At 49.3% G+C, this 20141-nt stretch overlaps 1 protein-coding gene across 3 annotated transcripts; it reads right to left on the reverse strand.

Annotated features, from left to right (window-relative positions):
• Positions 1-873: 873 nt before the first annotated feature.
• Positions 874-20140, reverse strand: NECAP2 (NECAP endocytosis associated 2). Of its 3 annotated transcripts, XM_054436494.2 has the most exons (8): positions 20009-20140; positions 17129-17229; positions 12889-12993; positions 12721-12802; positions 11661-11769; positions 8901-9078; positions 5033-5108; positions 874-2097 (listed from the first exon to the last, which is right to left on the reverse strand). In XM_054436494.2, exons 1-8 carry the CDS (start codon positions 20098-20100, stop codon positions 2049-2051), a joined length of 792 nt encoding a protein of 263 aa, XP_054292469.1. In that variant the 5' UTR covers positions 20101-20140; the 3' UTR covers positions 874-2048. The 3 variants fall into 3 exon arrangements, with proteins under 3 accessions (XP_054292469.1, XP_054292480.1, XP_054292496.1); XM_054436505.2 differs by lacking the exon at positions 8901-9078; XM_054436521.2 differs by lacking the exon at positions 5033-5108.
• Between the last annotated feature and the right edge of the window lies 1 nt (position 20141).

The raw sequence follows: 20141 nt of genomic DNA on the forward strand, positions 1-20141 counted from the left end.
TGTTTTTTTTTTAAGAAATAGGGTCTAACAGCCAGGTGCCGTGGCTCACGCCTATAATCCCAGCACTTTGGGAGGCCAAGGCACGCAGATAACTTGAGGTCAGGAGTTCGAGACCAGCCTGGCCAGCATGGTGAAACCCCATCTCTACTGAAAAAATACAAAAATTAGCCGGGTGTGGTAGCAGGTGCCTGTAATCTCAGCTACTGGAAAGGTTGAGGTAGGAGAATCACTTTAACCTGGGAGGCGGAGGTTGCAGTAACCAAGATTGCTCCACTGCACTCCAGGCAGGGCAACAGACTGAGACTGTGCCTCAAAAAAAAAAAAAAAAAAAGAGAAAGGAAAGAAATGGGTCTTACTATGTTGCCCAGGCTGGTCCCAAACCCCCAGCCTCAAATGATCCTGCCGTCTTGGCCTCTCAAAGTGCTGGGATTACAGGCGTGAGCCACTGCCCCCGGCCTCTTAATTTTACTTTTGATCTCTGGGTATCTGTACCCCTTTACTACTTAGGGAGATGCTCTGCGGGTAAGGTTTGGTGGAAGACAGAAAGCAAGGGGCCAGGCTCTCTAGAACGGCCTGTATCATGAGACTCCACAAGAGAATTAAGCCCCACACGAAGTGATTCAAGCAACTACTTTCACATCAACCAAAGGATAATGAAAAGACCATACTATCCTAGAGAACACAGGAGAGAAGGTACCAATTGCCTTAGACAACAGGGTTGCATTTCCTCACTTTGGCCAGCCTCATACCCCAGCCCTGAACTTTCAATCTGGACACTTGGTCAGTGGTGAGACATGACCATGAGTCTAGCTATGGCACCCTGAAGAGTTTAGCAGCCACGCGGCCAGAAACACATTCATCTTTCACGTACAATGACAGAAGTAAAAATATTTATTTTTATCTTAAAAATCTGGTCCCACAAAAAGGCCAACACTTTTTTCAGTTCACGGTCTTGACCTTTCAAAGAAGAAATCTTTCAACTGAGAGGTGAGTTAATAAAAGGAATTTCAGAGGTGCTTTCAGATTTCTTATAAACCAGTAAACCAAGCAACCCTGGACTTCTAGTTTACTGAGCTCCTTCTAGCCATTCACAGTTCCTGAAGGAGAAAAGTTGTTTGCAGATAAGGCACTTTAGAAACCACCAAAGAGAAAACCCACATCTGCCAGGAGCTGCACTGTGAACCTGTGAGCCGAGAGGGCCACCAGCAGACAGAGTGCCAACTCCCACAGCTCCATGACAACAGCTTCCACCTTCCTGCCCCAACACTGTTCTGTCTGGCTTCCAGCACCCACCTTGGCTCTGTGTTGCCTACATGGCCTAGAATACATGGAAACCAGACAACTGGCCAGAGATGAACACTGCTGCCTGAAGCTCAGGGCAGCTGCCCACAGTGAGGAATCCCTTCAGAGGCCCCTGCTGGGGCACACGGAGGGAGCAGTCCTTTTGCAAAGATGAGTTAGTGCGGATCAGCACATTAGCAAAGCAAAATATTTAAACATTTTTAAAAGCTGCTAATCCTTCCAATTTCCCTCCTGATTGTAGCTCAAGCTGCAGCCTCTAAACCTGCTAAAAATCAGGAAGAAACCCCTCCTCTGGAGGTCAGATGGACTGAAGTGGCTACAGCCAGTGTGGGTACGGAAAGCCTCCCGCTGAACTGTGATCATGTGACACCTGTAGACCCTGGGAAGGGCTGATCTGAATCCAGGCAGCAAACTCAACCTATTCTTTTGCTCTGGGGGCTTGTGTTTAATATGGGTCATTGCGATGGAAGAAGTCTCAGTCTCTCTCATGTCAAGAGGACAGATGGGGACAGGGATCCTGGAGCTTTTCTTCTGTGTTCTGGTTGCATACTTGAATCCCAGGAAACTGTGACACAGTGCCAATTTACTGCCAAACATGCCCGGTTTGTCAACAGAGCCAGACAAGGAGGAGAGGAGAGATTCATGCTCCAAACACAGGCCAGCTGAGGAGGGCTTCGTCCTCCTTCCTTCGGCCCAGACGAGGGAGCGCCTTCCCAGAAGTCACATGAGGAAAAACTGTGCTCAGGTCAGAACTGGACCCAGCCTGTGCCTGGCTGGGTCTGGCTGGAAGTTGATCTGTAAAGAAGACAGGGAAGGGTGGGGGAGTTCAGATCTTTGAAAATACAAAGCAGATAAAAGTTGGTTTCTCTCTGGACAGAAAAAGCTCTAAGAAGCCAGTTCCTAAATGTTCTAGAGCAGCAGTCAGCAAACTTTGCCACAGAGACCAAATCCTGGCCCTCGATTTTTTTTTTTAATAGTTAATGTAACTGTATTTATCAAAGTTTTTTGTTTGTGGTTCTGTTTTTTTTTTTGAGACAGGGTCTCAGTGTCGCCCAGGCTGGAATGCAGTGGCACACTCAAGGCTAACTGCAGCCTCAACCTCTTGAGCTCAAGCGATCCTCCTACCTCAGCCTCCCTAGTAGTTGGAACTACATGACCAGTTAATTTTTGTATTTCTTTTAGTAGAGACAGCGTTTTGCCATGTTGCCCAGGCTGGTCTCAAACTCCTGGCCTCAAGTGATCTGCCTGCTTTGGCCTCCCAAAGTGCTGGGATTACAGGCGTGAGCCAACATGCCTGGCCGAAGAGTCTTAACCCCTTTCCCATCTAGAAAAAAAAGAGTGCAGCTCACTGCCAGCCCTCATTTAATTTTACATAAACATGCTCTTTGAGGCTGAAGCAAATCTGACTGATTTTCAATGTGAAAATATAAAAACTGTTCTTGGAGTTATTTCAGAATCATCTGAATAATCAGAACTGTCTATTTTGGAAAAATCAGACTCCTCAAATGAATCTTAGGCTAAAAACTGTTCAAGAACGATGTTAACATCACATGTAAGACTGCTGCGTTTTCTAGGATTTGACTTTTTCAGTAATCAATAATTACTATATTTTGGGCCGGGCATGGTAGTTCACGCCTGTAATCCCAGCACTCTGGGAGGCTGAGGTAGGCGGACTGCTGGATTCCAGGAGTTCCAGACCAGCCTGGGCAACATAGCAAAACCCCACCTCTACTAAAAATACAAAAAATTAGCTGGGTGTGCTGGCAATTGCCTGTAGTCCCAGCTACTCAGGAGGCTGAGGGATAATCACCTAAGCCTGGAAGGTCAAGGATGCAGTGAGCCGACATCACGCCACTGCACTCCAGTCTAGGCAACCAGAGTGAAACCTTGTCTCAGAAAAACAAACAAAAAAAACCAGAATTACTATATTTTGTAAATGGAAATACCACTATTAAAAACAGAATGCTATAAATAGAATGTTGTCTTTTGTTCCAAAGCTGATATACTAGAGCAATGCAAAAATAATATAAAAGCAATACATTTTGTGGCAAAGTTATCTCAGGGTCAGCGCTGCAGTCTGAAGTGCCACTGGCAAGTTTTCTTAGGGCAAACAGGAAAAGGGTTACAGTCCTCATTTCATGCCTCTGTTTTTTTGTTTGTTTTTTGAGATGGAGTCTTGCTCTTGTCGCCCAGGCTGGACTACAGTGGCATCATCTCAGCTCACTGCAATCTCCCGGGTTCAAGCAATTCTCGTGCCTCAACCTCCCAAGTAGCTGGGATTACAGGCGCCGCCCCACCATGCCCAACTAATTTCTGTATATTTAGTAGAGATGGGGTTTGACCATGTTGGCCAGGCTGGTCTTGAACTCCTGACCTCAGGTGATCCGCCTGCCTGAGAATCCCAAAGTGCTGGGATTACAGGCATGAGCCATCACGCCCCGCCCATGCCTCTATTTTTGTAAATAAAATTTTACTGGCACACAGCCATGCTGATTCGTTTACATATTGTCTGTGGCTGCTTTTGTGCAACAAGAGCAGAACTGAGTAGCTAGAACGAAGACCACACGGCCTGAATATTCTAAACTATTTGCTATCTAGTCCTTTACAGAAAATGTGGCTGGGCACACTGGCTCGTGCCTATAATCCCAGCACTCTGGGAGGCCGAGGCAGGCAGATCGCTTGAGCCCAGGAGTTCAAGACCAGCCTGTGCAACATGGCAAAACCCCGTATCTATGAAAAAATACAAAAAATAGCTGGCAGGTGATGTGCACCTGTAGAGCCAGCTACGTGAGATAATGTGGTTGCAGTAAGCCGTGACAGTGCCACTGCACTCCAGCCTGGGTGACAGAGAGAGACCCTGTCTCAAAACAAGAAACAAAAAAAAATGTGTGCTGACCCCTGTCCTAGAATCGGTCCATGTAAATAATAGTGCAGTAGGAATTTAGTATCTTTTCACCCCGGCCCCAAGTAAAGTCTTGAGATCTTATGGAGTCAGAAAAGACAAGCCACCTTGCCTCAGGTGTTCTATAAGGATGGGCTGAGGCTGGAGCCTGGGTCTGAACTCTCAGTCCACTATTTTGGGGAAGCTGGGGGTGGGGGATGGGGTATAGAAGAAGGAGGTACTGGGGACAAGCCAAAGCACTTAGGAAGGTGGTTTAAAGGCCCAGATTTGCAAAGGGTTGCCCCGGGCTACATAACAGTGGAAAGCAGCAAAACCTCCATGGAAAGAAGTGTTCCACCCAAAGCAGGCACGCTGGGGCTCTGTCCTCTGGCTGGCTTGAAAACATCCAAATCAGGCCAGGTGCGGTGGCTCATGCCTAGAATCCCAGTACTTTGGGAGGCTGAGGCAGGTGGATTGCCTGAGGTCAGGAGTTTGAGACAACCCTGACCAACATGGTGAAACCCCGTCTCTACTAAAAATACAAAAAATTAGCCGGGCGTGGTGGCAGGTGCCTGTAATCCCAGCTACTCAGGAGGCTGAGGCAGGAGAATAGCTTGAACCTGGGAGGCAGAGGTTGCAGTGAGCCAAGATCATGCCATTGCACTCCAGCCTGGGCAACAAGAGCAAAACTCCATCTCAAAAAAAAAAAGAAAAGAAAAGAAAACATCCAAATTAAAACTGTTACTCCTAATCCTAACACCAGAAGGCAGGCATGGGGAACAATACCAGATTTGTAGTGCAACGGCCCTGGCCCCAGCCCCCACCCCAACAGAAAATGGCCCTCCTTACCCTGTAGATTTGGTAAAGTCTCCCCAGATGTCAGCAGTGGCAGGATTGGGCTGTGGCCAGGGTACAGGAGCACCTCCTATTGATGTTCCCAAGTCCGACCCATAGGAAGAGAAGGGGGAACAGGGGAGTCAGAGACCTCTCTTTCTGGTTGTTTCCATGACCAAATCATGAGACTCAGTGATCAGTCTCATGACACCAGGTAGCTGGGAAAGCCACACCAGACATGCTTTTGGGCAACAAAACACCATTGAGTTGCCACACTTCCAGCATCTTCTCACCAGCCCTTGAGGGCTCTGGAGAAAATGCAGAAAGGCACATACAAGGTGGAAGGAAGGGTGCCCGCGGGGTGGGTGGTTAGTCTCACGTCATCTATCACGCATACCTGAAGCTGACTTTGTTATCAACGATTTATTTGAAATCTATTTAAAATTTACTATAACCCGTCTCAGCTTCTTGAACAGAGAATGTCCACCAAAACCGCAAGATCATCTTCATATCAAGCCTGCACTACCATGTCTAGATCAACTAGCTGAGAATACTATGTGCCAGCCACATGCCAAGACCCAGGCCCCAAACTGGTTAGGGGTCAGGAAGAGCGTTCCAAAGAGCTCACACAGAAGCTCAATCCTATCTCTCCACCAAGGTAGGCGACACAATGGGGCTGCAATGCCTGCTTTTGTGCTTTTCAGGCACCTCCCCCAGTGCTGCCAACTGCCCTTCTGAAGGGCCTGTGTTTGCCACCCTCCACCTTCGCACTAATTTGCTATTTCTAATCTGCTCTGGGCCAGGAGAACAGATACAACTAGGGCCCTCAATGGTTTAGAGTTTTTCAGTTCACCAAGGGCTCAAGGCACATTATCTTCCGTGAACCTCGCCCCAGCCCCTAGGGAAAGACAGATCAGGACGAGCCACGTGACTGTGCAGGTCATTTCAGTTTCCATTCTCCTACCTCTAAAATGCTGAAAATAACAGGAACTAGTCCATAGGACTGGTGTGAGGATTAAATATCCACGGAATGCTCAGAACAGGTCCAGCATATAGTGGCAATAACGATATTAACAAAATGAGAGCTAACATTCAGTGAGCACTTAGAATGTTCCAAAAATTGTTCTAAGTGCTATACATAGATCAGCTTATTTGATCCTCACAAGAAACCTATATTTTAAGTATCATTACTTCCCCTATCCTACAGATGAGAAAAATGAGGCATGGAGAAGTGATTTTCTAAAGATCACAAAACTGGGCTGGGCACAGTGGCTCAGCCTGTAATCCCAGCACTTTGGGTGGCCGAAGCGGGTGGATCACCTGAGGTCAGGAGTTCGAGACCAGCCTGGCCAACATGGTGAAACCTCCATCTCTACTAAAAATATAAAAATTAGCCAGGCATGGTGGTACACGCCTGTAATGCCAGCTACTTGGGAGGCTGAGGCAGGAGAATTGCTTGAACCCAGGAGGCGGAGGTTGCTGTAAGCTGAGATCATGCCACTGCACTCCAGCCTGGGAGACAGAGTGAGACTCCATCTTAAAAATAAATAAGTAGGCCAGGCGCAGTGGCTCATGCCTGTAATCCCAGCACTTTGGGAGGCCAAGGCGGGAGGATCACCTGAGGTCGGAAGTTCAAGACCAGCCTGACCAACATGGAGAAACCCCGTCTCTACTAAAAATACAAAATTAGCCAGGCAAGGTGGCGCATGCCTATAATCCTAGCACTCAGGAGGCTGAGGCAGGAGAATCGCTTGAACCCAGGAAGCAGAGGTTGTGGTAAGCTGAGATTGTGCCATCACACTCCAGCCTGGGCAACAAGAGCAAAAAAAACTCCGTCTCAAAAATAAAAAATAAAAATAAATAAATAAAGATCACAAAGCTAGTAAGCTGAAATTTGAACCCAACCATATTGTTCATATAGTAAGTGCTTCATAAATGTTGATATTCATGACTTATTATCTGACACCATTTTGTTTGTAGACATGCCAACTGCCTGTCTCAGACACCAGAACACAAGCCCTTGAGAGCTGAAACTGGATGCTATACCTACCGGTGCCTAGAACTCTACCTGGCACACAGCAAGCGCACCATATTAACATTAAAATGCTGTTAAAAATGCATCAGCAAGGCCAGGCACGGTGGCTCACGCCTGTAATCCCAGCACTTTGGGAGGCTGAGGTGGGCAGATCACGAGGTCAGATCGAGACCATCCTGGCCAACACAGTGAAACCGTGTCTCTATTAAAAATACAAAACTTAGCTGGGTGTGGTGGTGCGTGCCTGTAATCTCAGCTACTCGGGAGGCTGAAGCAGAAGAATCGCTTGAACCCAGGAGGCGGAGGTTGCGGTGAGCCGAGAACATGCCACTGCTCTCCAGCCTGGGTGACAGAGCAAGACTCCATCTTAAATAAATAAATATCCATCAGCAACCAAGGGAAGGCCTAAGGTAGTAGCTCTCAGACTTTAGTCAACACACAAACAAGAAGAGACATAAGGGCCGGGTGCAGTGGCTCATGCCTGTAATCCTAGCACTTTGGGAGGCTGAGGCGGGCGGATCACCTGAGGTCGGGAGTTCAAGACCAGCCTGACCAACATGGAGAAACCCCATCTCTACTAAAATTACAAAATTAGCTGGGTGTGGAGGCACATGCCTGTAATCCCAGCTACTCGGGAGGCTGAGGCAGGAGAATCGCTTGAACCCAGGAGGCAGAGGTTGCGGTGAGCCGAGATCATGTCATTGCATTCCAGCCTAGGCAACAAGAGCAAAAAAACTCCATCTCAAAAAAAAAAAAAAATAGACAAAAGAATGCAGATTCTTGCCCCCATCCCCCAGCGATGCCAAGGCAAGTGGTCCTATGACCCCACTCTGAGAAATAACGCTCAAAGAACAGTTCTTGGTACCGGGCAGGGGCTCTCTGACTGCCCCTCCTGCCACTCTCCAGGTTGGAGTATTCCCCACAGGGCTGAAGTCTGAAGCTTGACCTCCAGATAGGGCAGCCGATGTTGGGGAGGCTTAGGAATCAGGAAAGCAGGAAGGCTTCCTGCCTGCAAGCTGGGGAGAGCTGTGTGCAGAAGGCAGGCTGTGGTGACAATCGCCCAGCCCGAGGAAGGCCAGGAGCATCAAGCTGGGCTGGGCAGGGTGAGGAGGTAGAGGCAAAGGGCTGGCACCCCAGCGTGGTCAGAGGCTGAGACTAGACACTCGCTTCCGGAATCCCGGGGTCTCCTAAGGCTCCTAAGCCCAAGCTGCCGGGGCAAATGCTCTCAGCTTCCCACACCCGAGGTGCTCACTCCAAACGAAATCTCATTTCCCACCACTCACCTTGGCACACATTACGCTGTACCCATCTCCCTAAATACACCAGGTGTCTAAAAGTCTGGGCCTCATTCGTGTTCTTCTCTCTGCCTGGAATGCCAACCACTCCCACTCTATCTCCTTCCTTCAAGGTCCAGATCAACGTCACCTCTTTCATGAAACCTCCCCAGATCACACCAGCCGATGGTGGGGGTCTAGGCCCTACACATTTGGGTCTCTGTGCTGTGACTCATCTCTCTCACTACACGTGAGCAGAGACTGTCTCCATTACCCACTCACTCAGTACCCACTGAGCAGACACTGGGAACCAGGAACCGACATGTTCATGATTTCGCAGTAACAAACAAGTCGCAGCCCCAGCCTCTCAGGGGAGGGCAGATGCCCTAAAGGCCAAGTAGGAGGAGCCCCTTACCCAGCGTGTGCAGAATCAGCTTTGGGTGCCTGCCTTCTTCTTTGACACGGACGGGTACTACATGACGAATCCGTGTAATGGGAAAACCATGGGGCCTGGCTGCCAGTGAGAAGAGGAGCCCGCAGGTACTGATCCAGCAGTCGCCCACTGAGCACTAACCTGAACTGGGAGCAACTGCTGGCTGGACGAGGGATCCCCCTACAGCCAACTGCTCCCCAGGGGGAGGGATCAGGGTGGAGGTTTTCCCCCCTGGGGGAGGGGGAAGAAGACTCAGCCCTCCTGTGCTGGCAGGCCGGGCTCGGGGATTCCCAGCTGCTCCTTCCTTCTTCTTCATGTTCTAAAGAGGGAAGAGGAATGCAAATCAGCCCATTCTGCTGGAGTCCCAATGCTACCAGAAAACCCCACAAGGAGGGCCAAGGTGACCCCAGACCCCCAACATCTGTGTAAACAAAAGATGGTCCTACCTAGCACCTCCATTGCTATGAGCTATACTTAGTGCATCATCATTCTGAATCTATCACAAATAAGGTCCATTTTAAAACCCAGCACCCCCACTTCATTCATCAGGGAAATGCAGATCAAAGCTATAATGATACACCACTACACACTCACCAGAATGGCTAAAATGTAGATTATCAAGTATTCACTATGATATGAAGTAACCATTCACGCGCTGCTGGTTGAAATGTAAACTGGTAAAACTACTTTGAAAAATTATTTGAAAGGTTCTATAAAGCTCAACATAGGAACTTAAACTTATGACTCAGCAATTCCACTCCTAGATATAAACCAACAGAAATCATACATATATGCACCAAAAGACAAGAACTCAAACATCTACAGCAGCACTATTTCTAATCGCCCCAAACTGGAAACTACCCAAATGTCCATCATCAGTAAAACATAAATAAATCGGGTGAATTCTCACAATGGCACATGCCACAACAATGAGAATGAACAAACTACACGCAACACCATGGATGACTCTCACAAAAATTACATTGAGTAAAAGAAAGAAATCATTCCAAAACAAGATTAGGTGTATGAGTCAATTCATGAAAGTTAAGAACAACAAAACCTAGGGTATGTGAAGTCAGGATGGGGTTACTCAGGGTAGTTACTGGGAGGGGCCAGGAGAGGTGTTTCCAGAGTGCTGACAATCTTTTGTATCTGGAGCAAAGTGCAAGTTTATAAATTGGGTTTTTTGTTTTGTTTTGTTTTGTTTTTTGAGCCAGAGTTTCGCTCTTGTTGCCCAGGCTGGAGTACAATGGCTCGATCTCAGCTCACTGCAACCTCCGCCTCCCAGGTTCAAGCAATTCTCCTGCCTCAGCCTCCCGAGTAGCTGGGATTACAGCCATGGGCCACCATGCCAGGCTAATTTTGTATTTTTAGTAGAGACGGGGTTTCTCCATGTTGGTCAGGCTGGTCTCGGACTCCCGACCTCAGGTGATCCACCCACCTCGGCCTCCCAAAGTGCTGGGATTACAGGCGTGAGCCACCACTCCCAGCCTATAAATTAGATTTTTAAAATTTCATTGAGTTCTGCATTTATGATTTGTACACTTTTTTACATGCATATTATACTTCAAGAAAATGCTTTAAAAAAAAAAACTGAGCACCAAGCATGAGCCAGAAACCAGCACAAGTTACACAGATGAAGATAATGTGTTCCCTACTTGTAAGGAAAGCAGCAGCTTAACAAAATAGTAAGTCCAGCCCTGAAGTCAAAAGACCTCAAAGACCTCAGTGTGAGTGCAGCTGTGCCAGTTATTTCTAGCTCTGTGACCCTGGGCAAGTCCCCAACCCTCCCTAAGCCTCCATTTCCTCATCTCATGGAGGAAAGGGAGAGGATGTTTAATTCACATGAGAAATGCCTAAAAACACTACCTGGCCCACAGCTGATGCTCATTAAATGTTAGTTTCCTCCAAGCGAGAGAAGGAATCACATCCCAACCAGTCCACTGGATTGGACTTGCATTTCTCTCTTAAGGGCCAGCTGGCCAACTTCAAGGATCCCAAATCATCACCAGCACGAAGCAGAAGAGAGGAGAAAGAGATGGTAAGTAAAGAGGAAAAGCATTATTTTAGAGTTACAAAGCTTCTTCAGAAAAACAAATCCATCTCAACAGTATTCCTAGCAAAAACAAAAACCAATCCACTTGGTCCTTGGGTCCCCGCAATCATGACTGACCTCATCTCCCCTCTCCAACCTTGCAGCCAGGTAAAGGCCAACTTTAGGCAACCCAGCCCAACCTGTTCCTATGAACAGGAGCTGACGGGGGGAAGCCAGAGGCAGAGCAGCTCAGAATGAAGACACAGGAGCCAGGACAACACCATCAGCAGAAGCTGCCCAGGACTCCCAGTGCCCACCTCAACGCCTTCCTGCCAGAACTCTCCCAAATCTTCCTTATTCAAGACAGCCTGGGATGAGCACACAGGTCCCTCCTGATGCACTCTAATAGCTAGGACAGAAACACCACCTCTGGCAGCAAATGACTGATGCTCCTTCTCAGTTCAGAGGCTTTGCACCTGCTGTCCCTCTGTGTGAACCACTCTTTGATCACTCTTCCCTTGCCTACAGGTCCCTTCTTCCAGGAAGCCTTCCTTGGTTCTCACAACTATGGGCTGCTCACCCTTCCTCTAGGAGCCCACGGCACGCAGGGCATCCCTTAGTCATGGAACCTTTCCTGCCATGTTGTAATCACATTTTTACCTGCCTGTCTCAGCTCAACTCTGAGCTCCATGAGAACAGAGGTCTCTCATTCACCCCTGATGCAGGACCTGGCACAAGGCAGATGCTCACTAAACATCTGCTGAACTGAAGGAGCTGAACCGTAAGAAGAGCGATGGGCTCTGGGCTGGGTGGCCACAAGTATCACGTGACCACAGCCACTACAGCCACGCAAGGGTAGAACTCACTGCGATGTTAAGCTTGATGGTCTGGCCCTCCTTGAAGCCCAGGTCCAGTTTAGGGCCTTGGTCTGGGTTCTGGGCTTGTTTTGCAAATTCACACTGCTGTTTCACCCACCTGGGGAGAGAACATGAGGAAAAAGGTGAGGAAGGAAGAGACCCGCTGCCCTGCAATCACTGTCTCACTTCACTACTGCCTGCCATCAGTCCAGGCTGAGCCTCGTAGTGAGACGGGGTGGTGGAAAGAGTGCAGGCTTGGGAGTGAGGCCTGAATTCAAATCCCGCTGTGACACTTAAGTAGCGGCATGCACATTGGTTTCCTCATCAGCAAAATATGCCCATAATTCTATAGGTCTTCAAGATGGCTACGAATGCAGTAAGATCACTTACATAGAGGGTCCTAACACTGTCTCTAGGACACAGGAGAGCCTGCCCTTCCCTCCACAGCATATGACATGAGAACTAATATGCGGTCTCTACACACCCTCAAACACTCAGAAGGTAGACGGGGGGACAAGACAGATACCCAGAAGTAGAGGGCAACACAAAGGTCCCCCACCCTCCATACCACACCACCCAGCAGCACCGGTAAGGGAAGAGCCAGAGGCGCCCACATGAGAGGCCGGGCACAGCCCATCCACTGGCAGCCTGAGTTCGAGCCCTGCAGATGGTGGAGGAGGACTTCCTGCCCTGTCTCTTAGCTTCAGAAAAGGACATCAGGGCATCTGCTGGGTGCCCTGGGAATCCAAGCGCCATTGATTACATGGAGGAGCAGGCCCAGAAAGGCCACAGGAGCCTGATGAGGACTCTGGCTGCTCAGGGGACTGGTAAGGAAAGACAGGTGGCAGGCCCGAAGGCTGGGATGGTAGAGACGGGCCTCAGGTAAAAGAGAAGGCTTTACAGCAGAGATGAGCATTGGCAGAGCAGAGAGGTGGCTTGCCCTGGGTTCTCCTGAGTCTCTGCTGCCAGACAAATCACACACAAACACTTGGGTATCCTAACCTGGGAGATCATTCTGTCCAGGGAAAGAAGGGAGGGGCATGAGCATGTGTCTCCCAGAACCACTCACTTGAAATGGTCCTGCAATGCAACATTGAAGTCAAAGGCATCACCTCGGTCCCCGAAGCCAATTCCAATAAACGCCCGTCGCCCTGGGGGACAACGCATGATCAATCCCACCTTCCAAAGGCAGAGAAAACCTTTCCCAAGAGGAGGAGGCACCAGGACCCATGCCTACCATTTCCATCTTCGATGCGGATCACGAAGTACCTGCTGGAATCCGTCACACTCTCCACAGCTGTGCCAGGAAACTGATCCACCGGGGCCTGAGCAAAGAGCTCCCCTGAAAGCACAGGTTAGGCTGAGTGCTGAGCCCTGAGCCCCCTTCCAGCCAAGTGTTTCTACCACACTACTGGGCCTTTTGCCCGCAAGGCATCTCTAACCAGCTGAGACAGATTGGCAAACCTTACTGTGGGATTCAAATCAAATCCATTCTTGCTAAAGGGAAGACACAGAAAATATAACCAAGGAAAGGCTTAAGTCAGAGAGCTTACAGGTCAAATCCAGCTCACAGTTTAGTATTCTGCCTGGCCTCTCTTAAAATTAAGCTTTATTAATGCTGAGCCTCCAAGTCCACTTGAGAATAAGCTGGAGCTGCTAACCCATCCATTCCATCTGCTTTACCCACTTACATTACCTGAACCCTGAGTGTCCTAGAACAGGTGAGCCTTGGCCTAGGTAATCACACCTGCTGAAGAGAAGAGGCCTAGTACCTGAGGCAGGACTATAAGAGGGGTCAGTGAGCCCCGAGGAAAGAAGGGAGGAAGTTTTCACACGCACAGGGAATCTGAAGCAGGCTGATTTAATTCAATCTAGCTTTAAAAGAAGCCCTTGAGAAACACATCACCTTGTCAACTATAGCACTCGACAGGTGCGGCGCAACATAAAATTTCCACGAGCATTTATTAACTGGCATCAGTTTTTCGCATGTGTTGACGTCTGTTGTTGCTTTTAGTATTTTTTGTTTTGTTTTTTAGAAACAGGGTCACGGAGTGGGTGTGGTCCCAGCACTTTGGGAGGCTGAAGTGGGGTGCGTTGCTTGAGCCCAGGAATTTGATTTATACCTTTTTTTTTTTCCTGAGATGGAGTCTCCCTCTGTCACCCAGGCTGGAGGTGCAGCGGCGCAATCTCAGCTCACTGCAACCTCCGCCTCCCAGGTTCAAGTGATTCTCCTGCCTCAGCCTCCCAAGTAGCTGGGATTACAGGCATGCACCACCACGCCCCACTAATTTTTGTACTTTTAGTAGAGACAGTGTTTCATCATGTTGGCCAGGCTGGTCTTGAATGCCTGACCTCAGGTGATCTGCCTGCCTCAGCCTCCCAAAGTGCTGGGATTACAGGCGTGAGCCACTGCACCCAGCCCAGCCCAGGAATTTTGAGACTAGCATGAGCAAGATGGTGAAACCTGGTCTCTACAAAAAATACAAAAATAAGCCAGGCATGGTGGCAGGCACATTTAGTTCCAGCTCCCTGGGAGGCTGAGGCAGGAGGATCCCTGACCCCAGGAGTTGGAGGCTGCAGTGAGCTAAGATTGTGCCACTGCACTCCAGCCAACGTGACAAGAATTAAAAAAAAAAAGAAACAGGGTCATGCTCTGTTGCCCAGATTGAAGTGCAGTGTGCAGTGCACCATAGCTCACTGCAGCCTCGAACTCCTGGGCTCAAGTAATCTTCCTGCTTCAGCCTCTCACGTAGCTGGGAATACAGGCACATGCCACCATGCCCATTCAATTTCTTTTGTTAGAGATAGGGTCTTGATATGTTGCCCAGGCTGGTCTCTAACTCCTGGTCTCAAGCGATCCTCCCACCTTGGCCTCCCAAAGCCCTGGGATTATAAGTGTGAGTCACCACACCTGGCTGGTGCTTTAAGTATTTAACCAAATATCTTCTACTGAATCCTGTGGTTTAGAGATAACTTTGTTTTTTGGGTTTTTTTTTTTTCCAAGACAGTTTCAATCTTGTTGCCCAGGTTGGAGTGCAATGGCACGATCTCGGCTCACTGCAACCTCCACCTCCCAGGTTCAAGCGATTCTCCTGCCTCAACCTCCCGAATAGCTGGGTTTACAGGCATGCACCACCACGCCCGGCTAATTTTGTATTTTTAGTAGAGGCGAGGTTTCTCCGTGTTGGTCAGGCTGATCTCAAACTCCCGACCTCAGGTGATCTGCCCGCACTGGCCTCCCAAAGTGCTGGGATTACAGGCGGTGAGGCACCATGCCCGGCCTTTTTTTTTTCTTTTTGTTTTCTTTTTGAGACAGTCTTTCTCTGTCACCCAGGCTGGAGTACCATGGCGCAATCTCGGCTCACTGCAATCTCCACCTCCTTGGTTCAAGTGATTCTTGTGCCTCAGCCTCCCAAGTAGCTGGGATCACAGGTATGCACTACCAAGCCTGGCTAATTTTTGTATTTTTATTAGAGACAGGGTTTTGCCATATTGCCCAGGCTGCTCTGGAATTCCTGGGCTCAAGTGATCCACCCGTCTTGGCCTCCTAAAGTGCTAGGATTACAGGCATGAGCTACCACGCCCAGGCAAGAGGTAATTTTGTAATCAAGGCTGAACTGATTCAAAACCAACAGCCCTAGAGTCTGCAGTTTCTTGTCAATTTATCTGCCTTGTGTTCCAACCTCACCAAGATTCCTTCAGCCTACAGCAGTAGTTCTCAATCAGGGGTGATTTTGCTCCCCTGTCCCCAAGAGACATCTGGCAATGTCTAGAGATAATTTTGATTGTCACAACTTGGGGGGTGCTACTGGCATCTGCTAGACAGAGGCCAAGAATGCTGTGAAATGTCCTCACTGGGCTCCACAGCTCTCCAAAACAAAGACTCGTCTGGCCCCAGGTGTCAACAGTGCTGAAGCTGAGAAAGCCTGGCCTAGAGTGATATGCTCATTACCTCATGGGAAAGTAAGACTAACATGACCCAGGCACGACCTTGAGCTAACAGCACCTTGGGGTGGGTCCCACAGGGGAGGCTCAGCCCTAGGCAGTGGCTGTTACATTAGGGAGTCATGTTAAAGTCACAGCTGGCCGAGGCACAGTGGCTCACACCTGAATCCCAACACTTTGGGAGGCCGAGGTGGGTGGATCACGAGGTCAGGAGTTCAAGAACAGCCTGGCCAAGATGGTGAAACCCTGTCTCTACTAAAAATACAAAAAAAATTATCTGGGCGTGGTGGTGGGTGCCTGTAATCCCAGCTACTCGAGAGGCTGAGGCAGAGAATTGCTTGAACCTGTGAGGCAGAGGTTGCGGTGAGCCGAGATCGTGCCACTGCACTACAGCCTGAGTGACAGAGCAAGACTCCATCTAAAAAAAAATGATTTTTAAAAATAAATAAAGTCGCAGTTACCAAATTCCCCAGAGGACAAGAGGTGTTGCCATTCTCTCACGACACTACCTGGGGCGTCCCAGCAATTCTCCAGCTTAAAGTCTCTGGTCTGGCCATGGCAGCTGCCTCTTCAAACTCCTCTGCCGCCAGTACCCAAGTTCCCAAAGAACACATCAATGCTTTGGGTTGCCTCGCAGTCCATAAAGCATTAGAGAAATATCTGCTCACTTCATGTTCTCCAACAATCTTATGAAGGAGGAACTAATACGATCCCCATTTCAACAAGGAGGCGGCCAAGGCCCCAGCGGTCACGTGGCTCACCCCACATCCAGCAGCTCAGGCAGAACATAGTTCTGAGAAGAGGCAGCCAGTTCTGTCTCTCAACTTTTGCACTTTCTCTTCTGCTCTACAAAGGAAAATCTCTACATATTAGAAAAAATAAATGACCGAATACTGTGGGACCTGACTGAGCAGACACTGTGTCCGACCCCACTCGGGGTCTCAGCTGGGGGATTCCAGGTGCACTGCCCTCCACAGCTCACCCAGAGGCACAGGTGGCCCAGGACTTGTGAAGTTTCCCCCAAGACGATCTTTGCCAGCTGACCCCAACACAACCCAGTTCGGCTTGTCCTCTCACTACAGAAAGAGCTGAGTAGGACAGTTTCCAGCTTCTTCAGTTAATGGGTGTGGTCAGCTCTGGGAGTTACCACTGCACTGATAAACAATTCCTCAGTAGGAAGCAGAACCCAGCGGCAGAGGGCTGTGCATCCCCCGCCTGTCTTCAAGGCCACTTCCAGGGCTTCCTACTTCCTATCAAGACCAAGCTGCGGTCTCCTCTCCTTGGCCTTCACATTTTCCTGAGGACTCCTAAAAGGAACTGGTGTTTGACATGAAATACTCGTTTTTACACCTGGAGACAGTACTTTCTACAACTAAGGTGGGGGAATGGTACAGCTTAAAGGTACACACACGTCTCTGGTTTTTCAGGACAGGTTCCCATGACCCCTAAGCAGCCTGGCCAGACCAGGCCACCTCTCCCTTCATAAAGTGGGGTGCGGCCCCTCAGCTCAGTGCAGCCTCCCTTGCGGTTACCTGACGTCCTGTCCTCCAACTTGATGTAGGCCATCTGTCCCTTTGCAGTGATCCTCAGCCGGCCACTCCATGATGGCTGGTCCAGCTGCCACTCCGCGGCCCTAAGGGTACAAACACCACTGAACCTCTGCCAGAGGCGCCTGCTGTGTGACCCCAATGCTGGGAATGGAAAGGGCTGCTTATTCTAGCCCAAGAGTTGGCAAACATTTTCTGTGAAGAGTCAGACAGTAAATATCTTTGGCTCTGCAGGTCACACAGCCTGTCACAACAAGGCAGCTCTGCTGCTGTAGGGTAAAAGCAGTATAGAACATGCACGTGGTGATGCTTTAGGTATCTTAACTGAGTATTTTCTACTGAGCACAGCTGTATTTCAATCAAAGCGTAGACACTGAAATCTGAAATTCATATAATGTTCCCAGTATGAAATACTCTCCTTTAAAAATTTTCCAAACCATTTAAAAAATGTAAAAACTATTCTTAGGTGTGAACCATACAAAAACACAGTGGGTTGTCACTTGGTGACCCCCTCTCTAGACCACTGTGTCCTCCTCCACGTAGGACTTCCTTCCAGTTTCCTTTCTATAGAAGCAGCAGCTGCAGGGGCCTGATTCTGTTTCTGACACTGCTTGACTGCAGCGGTCAGGGCGACCATTTGAGACCAGTGAGACTATCTTGAAAGAAAAAGACAGCATGGAGCAATCACCAGAAGAGAAAAGGAGAACAACAGTACATGTGAGAAAAGTGAATGGGTGCTTAGGAAGAAACCCAGGAAACCATGAACCTACAGCAATGCCTCTTTTGGCTCTAATTTGTTTGAGACGGGGTCTCACTCTGTCACACAGGCTGAAGTGCAGTGGCGCAACCACAGCTCACTGAAGCCTCAACCTCCTGAGCTCAAGAGATCCTCCCACCTCAGCCTCCTGAGTAGCTGGGACTACAGGTGTGTACCAACACACCAGGCCAATTAAAAAAAAATTATAGAGATAGGGTCTCACTATGTTGCCCAGGCTGGTCCTGAAGCCTTGGGCTCAAGGGATCCTTCCACCGAGGCTTCCCAAAGTATTGGGATTGCAGGCGTGAGCCACCACAGCCAGCTGTTTTGACTCTTTTAAAGCATTAACTTCACATTTTAGTTCTAAGAAAAGGTCAGTTAAATCCCCAAATTGCAAGAACCACAGGTGTTTCCAGGAGGCTTTTCTTAGAAGTCCCTATGCCAGTTCTCAAGAACCCTGGACGCGGCTGTCTTGAGGGCTGCACAAATGCAGATTCGCAATTCACAAATCAGCAGACTCAGTTCCTGTTCCTCTTACCAGGCCTGAGATTCAGGCTAAGGAGAGCTCCAAGACTTAAGTGCAGGCACTGGTAGTTTCCTCTAAGCTAAACCAGCCAGCCCTGACAATTCATAACCCTCGCTCTCTGGGGCACCAAGAGGAACCAAATCCATCCTACTAAAGACCCAATAGGGGGCCAGGCGCAGTGGCTCATGCCTGTAATCCCAGCACTTTGGGAGGCCAAGGCGAGTGGATCACCTGAGGTCGGGAGTTCGAGACCAGCCTGACCAACATGGAGAAACCTCGTCTCTATTAAAAACACAAAATTAGTCGGGTGTGGTGGTGTATGACCGTAATCCCAGCTACTCGGGAGACTGAGGCAGGAGAATCGCTTGAATCCGGGAGGCGGAGGTTGCAGTGAACCGAGATCGCACCATTGCACTCTAGCCTGGACAACAAGAGGGAAACTGTCTCAAAAAAAAGACCCAACAGGGGATGGGGCTAGACGACCATCAATGGTTTGATGGTCCAACTACAGTTTGATGACAGAAAACAAATATATTTTGGTTCCTGTTGTTTTTGTTTTTATACTATTTTAAAATATGTCATGAATGTAATGTTCACTAACACATCTTTTCACCTTAAGATCAGCTATAAGCCCACGGTAACACAACTGGAAGGTAACAAGAGGATATATGGACGCTCCATCATTCTTGGGGTGCAGGCCAATCCTGTATTTCCGAAAAACTTGGACAACCATCGCCTTCAAGAGCCACCCAGGTCCCCGCAAATACGAGCACTTCCCACCAACACTCAGTGGCACAAAACAGCCATAGGCCAGGTTGTCTGTATGAAGTTTATCTTTTTTTCTTTTAATATTTTTCGTCGTCTTGATAGATAACGCATACAAAGGGTAGTAAAATGCAAACAGCACAAAAGGGAAAGGAAGTCTCCTTCCAAGGGCGGTTCCCCTCCCCTAGGGCAGTTTCCTGTGTTCCCTTGCAGAGATACTCTGCATGTTTACAAGCGTGTGTGTTCATTCGTCTCAGGTAGAGATCAGAGAAATATAGATGGGGTCCTCCCAACTGCTCCAGGCTGTGATCAAGGGAGAAATTCGTGCGAAGGGATCTGGGTAGGAAGGGGTCCCTGGGCTTCGACCGTCAGCTTAAAGCTCCTCGGGACCGGTCCTTTCAGCAGGCTCTGGGCTCCCTCCCCTCCTCTAGGGAATTTCCGTCTGTGATAGGGCACCTCCCCGCTTAAGGCTTTTCCAGGATCCCTTCAAGGCCACCGGTTAACGCTAAAAGAGAAGCGTCTGTGACATGACCACCCCCGACCAAGTTTAGGGTACCCGGCAGCCCACCGGGGTCCCTAAGCGCTAGATACGACTTTAACGCCCTCCCCGCCGCCAGGAGTCCCGTGAGTCGTACTAAGACGGGCGAAACTATGGGTCCGCCTCCCTGCTCGGGCCTGGAGCTGGAAGAAGCAGCAGCATTAGCTCCCCCTCGCCCCAAAACTGGCCAGGGCTCTCCTCGGTTCCCGCAGTGGGTGTGTCCGGGTGGCGGAGAAAGAGTTAAATTGGAGCTAGCCTGGTCTGGCGGCGGGGAATCACCTGTAGCCACGGTTGGTAGCTCGCGGAGGGATGCGGTAGACGTGGACATCAGGCTTGACACACAGCACCGACTCGTACCCGCTCTCCTCCATCGCGACGCCTGGAGCCCACCGGACTTCCGGCTCCTTCCACC

Source organism: Pongo pygmaeus, chromosome 1, assembly GCF_028885625.2.
Source record: "Pongo pygmaeus isolate AG05252 chromosome 1, NHGRI_mPonPyg2-v2.0_pri, whole genome shotgun sequence".
In the NCBI taxonomy this organism is placed as follows: Eukaryota; Metazoa; Chordata; class Mammalia; order Primates; family Hominidae; genus Pongo; species Pongo pygmaeus.